The 10,595-nt window shown below is 43.0% G+C and overlaps 2 protein-coding genes across 2 annotated transcripts in view; both read right to left on the bottom strand.

Annotated features, from left to right (window-relative positions):
- Window positions 1-4,158: 4,158 nt before the first annotated feature.
- Window positions 4,159-4,567, bottom strand: T265_01129 (hypothetical protein; the record flags this gene model as incomplete). Its single annotated transcript, XM_009165090.1, has 2 exons — window positions 4,159-4,328; window positions 4,546-4,567. The coding sequence occupies 2 exons, from the start codon at window positions 4,565-4,567 to the stop codon at window positions 4,159-4,161; spliced, it is 192 nt and encodes a 63-aa protein (XP_009163354.1).
- Window positions 4,568-6,357: 1,790 nt separating this feature from the next.
- Window positions 6,358-10,595, bottom strand: part of T265_01130 (hypothetical protein) — a gene marked incomplete at both ends in the record, with an annotated part of 10,464 nt that continues 6,226 nt past the window's right edge. The window contains one exon of the mRNA XM_009165091.1: window positions 6,358-6,536. Coding sequence (XP_009163355.1) covers window positions 6,535-6,536 — 2 coding nt within the window. The remainder of the gene's footprint in view (window positions 6,537-10,595) is intronic.

A 10,595-nucleotide genomic window follows, 5' to 3' on the forward strand; every position in this document is an offset into this window, starting at 1 on the left:
TAGAGAATTTTCGGCTGTTTGGAAGCGGCAAAATATATTTTCATGGCTCTGGGGACCAAATAACAACATCGGCTCAGTTTGCTTGGCATTCTTCAATCAAAGTTCGAAAAGCTGAGGATTCATTCTGAAAAGATTATGATAAGGCCATTTTGATGGCACGCATTGAATAGGGCTATTCACAACCAGGATGTAGCAAAGTTTCCGTCAGCAGATAACCTGATCTGGTATAGTGGGAAATGAAGGAATACGGTCACCCTTGCATATTTCAAAAGCTTGAGACGCCTGTCCTGAAAGCCAGTTGTTTCGGTTCCTGTTTTGGTGTAAGCAAGCTTTTTTTCACGAAGCACAGGCAGATGGTATCCAAGGCTGTATTAGCGTTAAATAAAAGTTGCGATCATAAATCCGTGTTTCTAGTGTGTCATACTTGCGTAGCCTCAACTTATGTTGTCCAGTTTGGTGAAGCCGAGCTCGCCTCGATGAATGATAATAATGTATGGGATTACTTTTGAAACCGGTGTAATTGTCACCGTCAGATTTAAATTCTCCAAAGCTACGGCTAAACATTCGTGGAAGTTTTCAAAGTACGGTGCCTCTGCAAGTGCATCCACTCGTTGATAGTAGACGAAGAAGTCGTTCGCTCTAGTGAGGATAGTAATTATGGGTGGGGAATAATATGTTTACCTTAATGGTATTTGCTCAGGGGGACTGCTAAACAAACGAATTATGGCATTATGGGGATTCCACAGAGCAATGCCCAGAAGCGTAACGGTGTATACTACTGATGAAGCATGAGAGTAGTGTGTGGTTTCCTCATAAATGCGCGCCTACGGAATTTGTGGAGTCGCTTTGTAGCATTCGTTTACGTTTGAAAGATAGGCAATGAGTTTCCAGGAAAGTTCAGGAGAACGCGTTCGAGAAGAATACGGATATACAGTTTTCATGAACAAGATGCTTCTCTATCCAATAGTCTGTAACTGTTCAGTTGGTATTTTCTAATAAACAACTCCGCAGCGAAGGCCTTTTTCCTTTCATTGGTATATTTGTGGTAAAACTTTGACCCGAGTACACTAGAAATCCGGCCTGGCAGTCTTTCATAACAGTAAAAACCCTAAAGTCTACTAAATTGTCAGCCGTTCTGATCCTGACGCGCAATATGGGCGTGATCTATTGGAGTTCCCTCCAATCCAGTCTTTGCAGTCTGCTTGATGGGTCACTTTGTGGCAGCTGATGTGTAATATTTTGCAGGTATCAGATGAAATGAATTCCGTAAATATATTGGCTAATCCAATGTAGTGCAGTTATTTGTGTAGTATTTGTTCTAAAGGAATATTTGTTTAAGTGACTTGGTAGTGAAGTATGAAAGTCATTACCATTAAAAGCAGCTGCGCTGGTCAGTGTGGAAATCGGGTACGTCAGTGGTCAGAGACATTGTCGCATATGGCTGTTTAATGTGGAGTTGATCCTGCGTTTACAATGCAAAAAACGCTGAATTAAAATAATGATACTACAATTTCACAAGTACGTAATGAGGAAATACTTTCTGCAGTTGTCCCTTCCGTTAGTTTAATGAATCAACTCAAGATAGCAAACTCGAACTCGTGCTATGTGAAGACTCTGGGTTTATGTGGAAGTGGTGGCCTTGCTGGCGCACAAAAAAGGGTTGCTATGGATTTTCCACCATAATTTTGGGGATAGAAAGTGAATATTCAGTCCCTTAAAGAAGGCTGGACTAACGACGTATGTCAGTGGCTTTTCAGGGCCGATCAACTGTGAATTGCCTACATTTAGACTAGCATTTGACAGCGCACCAGCAGCAAAGATTAATGTATGTTGGTACAAGCTAAGGGAAAATCACGATCCAAACCTTGCATGATAGGCGGTGAAGGATCTCGCAGTGACTATTACCCATGGTAGAAAATTTTCAAGCACCAGGCTGAACAGTTTATATTCTTATTTGGGGAACGTGACGTCGCTTTCATAGGGAATGTCCTGACATCCTGGTAACAGGCTCGAAATTCCTGGTGGCGCAGTTGTGTAACTTTGGAAGTGGGCATGTTGAACCTGTGGTCCAAATGTGATGATCAGATTTGAATAAAATTAATGCGTGACAAACATGTTTGTTTTCCAAGGATTCGCCTGACCTCCAAATGTTTGTATCGTCTGCAAACATTGTAGACTGTTACGTAGATATTATCATTAGTGCGTTAAGGGACGTCAAAATGCTAGTAAAACTAACTGTTGTTAGTGATTTTGTGGTACTCCACCTAACTAGGATTTACCTAGTCAGTACCCAGCTAGTGCAGTTCATACTTACGTCCGTGTTTTGACAGATGAAACTTTTGGACCTGTCCAAAGCACATCGCCACCTGTTCCAATATTCATTCCACTCATTATCAGCTGGTATAAGGCTGTAAATGTACGGGTTTCTTCTAGAAACTCTAAAGCACCGATATCGCTACTGAGCCATTCAAGTTGGCTCATAACTCCGTCTGTACCGATGGACTACCATATTTCGGGTATCAGCGGCTTCGGAGAGGGGTTACGAGTTGTTTTGACCCACTCTGTTAACAGTGGCGTGATGATTCCCAGTGTTCACACTGGCCTGCGCTGTAAGTAACTGAGGACCATGAGTGGGACGGACTTGGTCGTTTCTCGTATTACTTTAACGGATTGTGGTAGGTTTAAGTATACGTTTTTCAGCATTGAACCCGCAGCACCACAACGTCATACCTGAAGATGAGATTCCTACTGTGCCACCGTTAAAATTATGGGGCTGGTTGTAGTTCAGCGCTGGATGACGTATTTTTGAGAAGTGAGGGGTTTTGATGTACCCCCCTTCACGGTACTGCAAAACCATGATGGTATTCTTTCCCGTATTTGTGGTTTGTGTGTTCTATATTTGGTTTATACAACGCGATGATTCTGTGTGCAAAAATTCAACGCAAAATGTACTGTGCTTGTCTTCGCCAGCAGGCGCTTCAAAACAGGCAGGAACCTTTGTGGAAGCTGTCTTATTTCCCATCAGGCTAACTGTTTTCCAGAGCATTACCGGACAGAAGAAGCTATGGCTTGACCTAATTCTGGTGTAGCGCCTTCTCTTGCTTGAATTTGCTTGGTAGCACCAGAAATGACAGAGTGTCTTGATAACCAGAAGTATGAAGTGTCCGAGGGAAGAATGAACTTCACAGTCATCCAAGGGTTGAAGTACACTTATTTATTTATTTATTTATTTAATTTATTTATTTATTACATGTCATTTATTATTTATTTATTATTGTTCATTATTTGTTATTTATTATTATTTTTTTCATTTTTTCATTTATTTATCGAAACCAATCTATCAGTTTATTCTAAATGAGAGAGTAACTAAGTTATGCCTACTTACTGCAATTTTTCAAGTCTGATACCAATAAGAATTGTCTCTTTACCCTTTGGATTACTGAGTAATCTATATTTTTCCTTTACCAGCGGAAAGCTTTCTATCATGATGATTAAAAGGCATAGTACAGTAAAAACCTGAATGACTGTAGAAAAGTAGGTCAGTTTGGTATAACTACAAGTGGAATCTAGCGCCAGAATAGTGGAAAGTAGTCCACAGCTGAGGAATTGATGCAAACAGTTTTGAGTGCAAATCCTCATGATCAGAGGAATGGTGAGAGAATCTAAGTAGGTGATTTGGGTTGCCACAATAGGGTTTCCATTGCAGCATAGTCACCCACTTCATACTGGTTTTGAGTCCGCTTCGGAATTGAATGTCACATAGAAATGGCAGTCGACGAGCTATGTAAACTCACGGTGTTAACTGATGCAATCATTATCATACCCAATGAGAAAAACCGGTCTGCAAATAAAAAGTAAGTCAACTGGTGCTCTAACTAGGCGATAGCTGCCCAACTTATTTTACCGCGTAATGCAGATGTTAAGTTTAACTGCGATCCCTCCACCCTGTTGCGAACTTCCATAAGCATTCCGATTTGTTCTTGGTTTGTTTGAGTATTTTGATGACTGTTTGTACTACGCGTGTTTTTGGTTAAATCCAGGTTGTAAATCGTACGTCCGTTTTAAAGGGATGTTTAAAAATGGCACCGAAGGGTTGAAAATATATTGGATTGGCAAATCCGAGAATATTTTTATCTTAAACTTTAACAAAATATTCAGTTACGGGAACTTGCTGATATTTTTTCTGGAGCTTGGCGCCGGTGCTGTACTGGAGTTTCTGACTGTCCTTGTTGAGGAGAGATCTTCTGTGACATCGGTTGTCGGTTTCTTGAGAAATCCCACCAGACTGGACAAATCTGTGACAATCGTCGGGACTATCGAGGGTTTTTCTGTTCAAATATTCAACGTGATAGACGTATGTAAGTATAGGTGTTGCACAGTAACATGGTTAAAAAGCATTTTATTACTAGTTATAGGCACACACATATATATCCAAGAAACCATTGCGTTCTGGTTTGCTCGGCGCACACAGTATATGTTAGTTCTTTTGTATAGCTTGCAAGTTAAGTCGGGAAAAACTACACGAACTGTGAATGAACTACAGACTATTTATGGGCATTTCTGTCATAACGTTGCACTGTGCGGTCGGCTTCACTTCTTTCGGTTACTGGTTGTACACTTGATGCATAAGCGCAGCAAATTGTCTTGGTGGGCAGACTACTGGCCGATGTGATTAAGTAGGCATGATATCGTATTAAAACAGCTTATAGTACGGGAAGACGTTCCTCAGAAGCCACCGCATTTTGTCCAATGTAATGAAGTCGTATGCAAGGTGTAGTTGCGAAACATGGGAGACCTGTTGACAGGGTACCGATGCGACATTTCAACATCAGATGGCCCACAATTAGGTACTCAGCTTGTGTGGATGGCTAGCAACTGGCAGTCGACTGCGATAAGACGTAGAGTCACCCAAAAATATCGATTGATCATCTGCAGATGAATCTGGCGAGCGTTTTGAATGATCAACTTTTCCGAGCCTAAGTTTATTAGACGCGGGCTCGGAAAACCAAAAACATTTAGGGGTTATAGACGTTATGCTCTTAGGAGAGCAGAGCGGCAGAGCCCGTTGAACGCAAATCATTTGAAACTCACCAGTCAGATTGGGCAACCTCAGAGTTTGAGGAGTACTGAACTGGGAAGTTGAGGATTCCGGAGTAGGTTGAAATGTGACTCTTGTATCAGTTGTGGTTTCTTTTATAAGCTTTGTCGTTTTTGTTGACGCGGTTTCTACAGGGAAATTGCTGGTAGTATGGTCTATTAGATGAATACATAAAATATATGCCACAAATAGAGGACTAGTGAAAATGAGCAGTTTAAAAGATCAGAATCACGTAAACCATCCTATGCGTAACACGTGAAAATGTACCGGAATATCAGTTACGTTCATTGCTGGTCGATCTGGTGGCCGTTGTTCTGTTAACCGAGCTTGACAATCCTTGAAATCTAATTGTCAATCTTGGTGGACAGAACACTGGCCGGCCACATGGCCAACTAACAATATAAGAAGTAAGTAAAACAGAATCCGATCCATGGACAATTACACGAAACTGCGTGCTGACCAGGTGTGTGCCAACCAGGAGCAACTGGCAAAAAACGGATGACCATATCGGTCATATGACTTCTCTGCGCGCGATAAAAAATGGGACTGTGTGTTAGTTTTGTGGTGTTTTTTCCATATGAAGTGATAATCTATAAAACGCAATGACGTACGTTTAAGTGAGCACAAATAAAGCTAGATTTTGCCGCATGCTTTTGCAATCCAACGAGATTCATTCAATATTTAGGTTCATGTAACTCAGGGTCAAGCGATCTTAATCAATGAAGCCGAATTCACGCTTCAAGAGACAAACAGCTGATTTTTCGCTAACCGCTATTTTTCGCATTTTAGCACTGCTAATTCGATTTTCCTATAGTACTTGTTCAATACTCCGAAGGTACTTGGGGTCGAAGACAATCACTCTTTTATTGCCTTCCACGCAGCAGCCAAACTTCATTATTAGAACATGGACGTTTTGCTGTCGATGATGATGAGGACTTCGATGAACGGCTACCAAGCTTCATGGTTGCAAAGCAAGGTGCGACGTACAGCCAGTTTGAAGACCATAACCCTTACAAACATGATAATGGCGCACCGACCCAGGAAGCGCCTAGGTGTGGGGAATGCAATCCTAGCCTAAACTTCGTTAACTATGCCAACGCCCAGATAAGAAATCTATCTGATATTTCGGGTGGTTCCGATGCCATAACAAGTTTTGATGGTGCACTAGCCCAATATTCTAATAGTACTTTGAACTAGAAGGGTGCAATTCGCACATCGGTACTGATGGCTACAATATTGGGAGTATTTAGACCAACTTTTTACTGCGTAGAATCAAAACCAAGTAGAGCAAAATTGTCTTTAGGATCTTTGGCGAGAAGTAGCTCCGCACTGGATGTGGAAGACGTGGCAAACCGCTCCCCATAGTGCATAGTTGAAGGGAAAGTTGGTACACGGTAGCCCTGAGGAATACCAATTTCGAGGATGAGCTCAGGGGATTCTACGGGTGTTGGAATTTAAACAAGAGTGAAAATGCCCGGCACAAATTGGAAGATGAGATATTACCGCAAATTTTCGGGACCGACTGTATGAACGCTGTTTTTGGTCAAAGAATACAGAGTTTCGGGGCCCTTATGTGGGTGTGGGGTGTCCACGTCTTAGAAGGAACCCAGCCCCGTTTTAAGGCTCTGCCTAACGCGTATCCTCGTAAGCCCGCGTTCCAAAATACCTGGAATAAACGATGTTTAGACTGAGACTCCGATAATTCTCAAGTTTGGATCTAGCAGCTTTCTTAAAGAAAGGAACGACGGTGAATACCTCTCATTCCTCTGAAACTTCGCCCGTCTTTGAAACGCTCCGCATAAGCTTCGTCAGGCTGAACGATTCCTTTTCCATCATCTTTAAAGAAGGTGAAAGTAGTCAGTAACGGTTGTTTTGTAGTGATTTGAAATTTCACTTTAGTTTTTGACTCCATATTCTGCTGGGACAAGCACATCATGCCGCATTGTAAAGTTGTTGGTGCGCTACTTTTATTTTCGGCACCTCAGACCACTTGAAATTTCCTCTGAATTGTTCCGTGCACCGAAGCAGGAGATGGGAATTTAAGTGGAGTCTTAGGCTGCATTCCTCTCTGATTACTCATTGACCGACAACTTACCTGACCCAGTGTTGCGGATAAGTTGGATAAGAGTTCGACCATTTACAATGGACACTAATTTTTACGGCCCCACGATTTTCTTTATTCACCAATTCTCTCTGCTAGCCTTGTGGTTTCAAGTTAGGTGTTGTTTCAGGCCCCTCACCCCATCATATTTTAGTCCGATTTGCCTGTGACAGGTTTGGGTAGCCAGAAATTTCGAGAAGTGAGTTAGAATGATCTGAATGCTGTTGAGGTTGCTCACAGCAGGTGCCTTCCGAGCAGTATCAGATATTTTCCAAAAGTACTTTGGCTGTTCTGAATAATGCAGTGGCGGTCACAATCTATCATTAGGATATAACAGTGTGCGATGTTTAGGGCCAATTGGTCCTAACTTGTCCTCCTCATGGAAAGGCAGCTGGATACTTCGGGTTAATATGGACTTGGAGAAAATAGCCAAATTGCCTTCACACGACTACCAAAGAGGGTAGTACTGTTCTATCTATCAAACGTCTCCTATTACGGTTACTCCTAGTGCGGGGCTTGGTGATCTTTGTATGGTTGATTTCCTTTGATATTCCAAGGAGTATTAAGGCTTACGAAAAGAGGCTTCATACGAGAGCATTACGAAACTCAAATCTGACCATTGAGTTGCCACCTATTGATTGGACAGAATATGGGGTTATAAGCTAAAGATCACTTGTCCGATACCACTGATATCCTGCTTAAAACGTGAGTGAGTGAGTGAGTGAATGAGGAGTGAGTGAGTGAGTGAGTGAGTGAGTGAGTGAGTGAGTGAGTGAGTGAGTGAGTGAGTGAGTGAGTGAGTGAGTGAGTGGAGTAGTGAGTGAGTGAGTGAGTGAGTGAGTGAGTGAGTGAGTGAGTGAGTGAGTGAGTGAGTGAGTGAGTGAGTGAGTGAGTGAGTGAGTGAGTGAGTGAGTGAGTGAGTGAGTGAGTGAGTGAGTGAGTGAGTGAGTGAGTGAGTGAGTGAGTGAGTGAGTGAGTGAGTGAGTGAGTGAGTGAGTGAGTGAGTGAGTGAGTGAGTGAGTGAGTGAGTGAGTGAGTGAGTGAGTGAGTGAGTGAGTGAGTGAGTGAGTGAGTGAGTGAGTGAGTGAGTGAGTGAGTGAGTGAGTGAGTGAGTGAGTGAGTGAGTGAGTGAGTGAGTGAGTGAGTGAGTGAGTGAGTGAGTGAGTGAGTGAGTGAGTGAGTGAGTGAGTGAGTGAGTGAGTGAGTGAGTGAGTGAGTGAGTGAGTGAGTGAGTGAGTGAGTGAGTGAGTGAGTGAGTGAGTGAGTGAGTGAGTGAGTGAGTGAGTGAGTGAGTGAGTGAGTGAGTGAGTGAGTGAGTGAGTGAGTGAGTGAGTGAGTGAGTGAGTGAGTGAGTGAGTGAGTGAGTGAGTGAGTGAGTGAGTGAGTGAGTGAGTGAGTGAGTGAGTGAGTGAGTGAGTGAGTGAGTGAGTGAGTGAGTGAGTGAGTGAGTGAGTGAGTGAGTGAGTGAGTGAGTGAGTGAGTGAGTGAGTGAGTGAGTGAGTGAGTGAGTGAGTGAGTGAGTGAGTGAGTGAGTGAGTGAGTGAGTGAGTGAGTGAGTGAGTGAGTGAGTGAGTGAGTGAGTGAGTGAGTGAGTGAGTGAGTGAGTGAGTGAGTGAGTGAGTGAGTGAGTGAGTGAGTGAGTGAGTGAGTGAGTGAGTGAGTGAGTGAGTGAGTGAGTGAGTGAGTGAGTGAGTGAGTGAGTGAGTGAGTGAGTGAGTGAGTGAGTGAGTGAGTGAGTGAGTGAGTGAGTGAGTGAGTGAGTGAGTGAGTGAGTGAGTGAGTGAGTGAGTGAGTGAGTGAGTGAGTGAGTGAGTGAGTGAGTGAGTGAGTGAGTGAGTGAGTGAGTGAGTGAGTGAGTGAGTGAGTGAGTGAGTGAGTGAGTGAGTGAGTGAGTGAGTGAGTGAGTGAGTGAGTGAGTGAGTGAGTGAGTGAGTGAGTGAGTGAGTGAGTGAGTGAGTGAGTGAGGGAGGGAGGGAGGGAGGGAGGGAGAGAGGGAAGGAGGGAGGGAGGGAAGGATTGAATCATTCAGTCAGTTAATCAGTCGGACAGACAGGTAGGTGGGCAGGCAATCGATTACCCGGTCAGCGACTGGGCAGCCAGTAAGCTAAACAACCTCATGTTAAGCTATAAAACAGGGTTTATTGCAGTGGCTGAAACTGAACAAAGTAGCATCACTTGTTATCTGCTTTTTTCATTACCTTACTTTTGATGTGGAAGTAACTGAAAGAGTTGCAGTGCGAGTTGAAGCGTGATTATCTGTATCCATTTGGAACTCACCAGGAGTGCTCACAATTCTGGGCTGCAACATCGACTGATTTGTAATGTTCGGAAACCCAGATGTGCTCTGAATGAAGATCGTTCCTACTGGTACAGTAGTAGTCCGAAATGTCTGCTTATCGGTGGATACAGTTGATGAAGATGCATTTTCTGAGATTTTGTCATCTAAAAATATTTGGTGGAGCCCGTGTAGGCGCAAATTAATAAAGTGCAATGTCCTAAAGCCCCCACCTAAAAGGAAGCCAATGCAAGAGATCAATCCAACTTGGTATAGTCTGCAACAAATATTATTCTGAGGAAGAACTTTAATGACGAGCGACGATTCGGAAAGCTCTCTGCTGAAAACAATTCATCTTCAGAACAATAGTGCTTATGTGTCAGTGTGTTCCGCAATCGAGTAAATGCTGGATTGTGAGGTCTAGCATGCCGGAATATTAGAAAGTTTGCCTTATCGGGATACCAGAAAATCTACCCTACTCCCAAAATATATGGTAATGACCGGGCAGATTTGCCATTCTCTACTAAGAATGCAGGTACATAAATTGATCCTGTGTGTTGAACGTGGTTTTTAGGACACCTCCCAATAGCCCTTAATATGGTTTCATTGTAAATCGTCTTTTCGCTACCCACTGCAAAGTTCGAACTAGCGTAATATATGCATATTGTGGAATATTCCACTTTAAATAAAGCAAGTTGGCTGCGTGCAGCAGAGGAATGTAGTTCACGCAAAGCTGTGGGATGATGTTTATTAACTGAGAGCATAATAAACCGTCTATCGAATTCTGCTGTCACAGTCTACTTTGGAAAAATAGCTTCACAGTTTTTGAAGAAAACACTAGTCGGTGACATGATTATGGAACTTTCGCGTGTACCTGTGCGAGTGCGCTGGAATGCGCAATTGTTGTTTGCTGAGAAACGTGCGCCACGTTTGCAGGCCAGTATCAGCTCTCTACAGAAAGTAACAGTGCTTATTTCATCTGTAAGGTATTCGGTTTAACATTTTACGGATTCATCTGTTGGGACGGGGGACGTTTTAGTTATAACGTTGACTTCGAAAAGCTTGTCACTCAAGAGAGCGGATGTGTGAAATGCTGTTTTGTCAAACCTTTCCCTACTGAT

Source organism: Opisthorchis viverrini (genome assembly GCF_000715545.1).
Source record: "Opisthorchis viverrini unplaced genomic scaffold opera_v5_12, whole genome shotgun sequence".
In the NCBI taxonomy this organism is placed as follows: Eukaryota; Metazoa; Platyhelminthes; class Trematoda; order Opisthorchiida; family Opisthorchiidae; genus Opisthorchis; species Opisthorchis viverrini.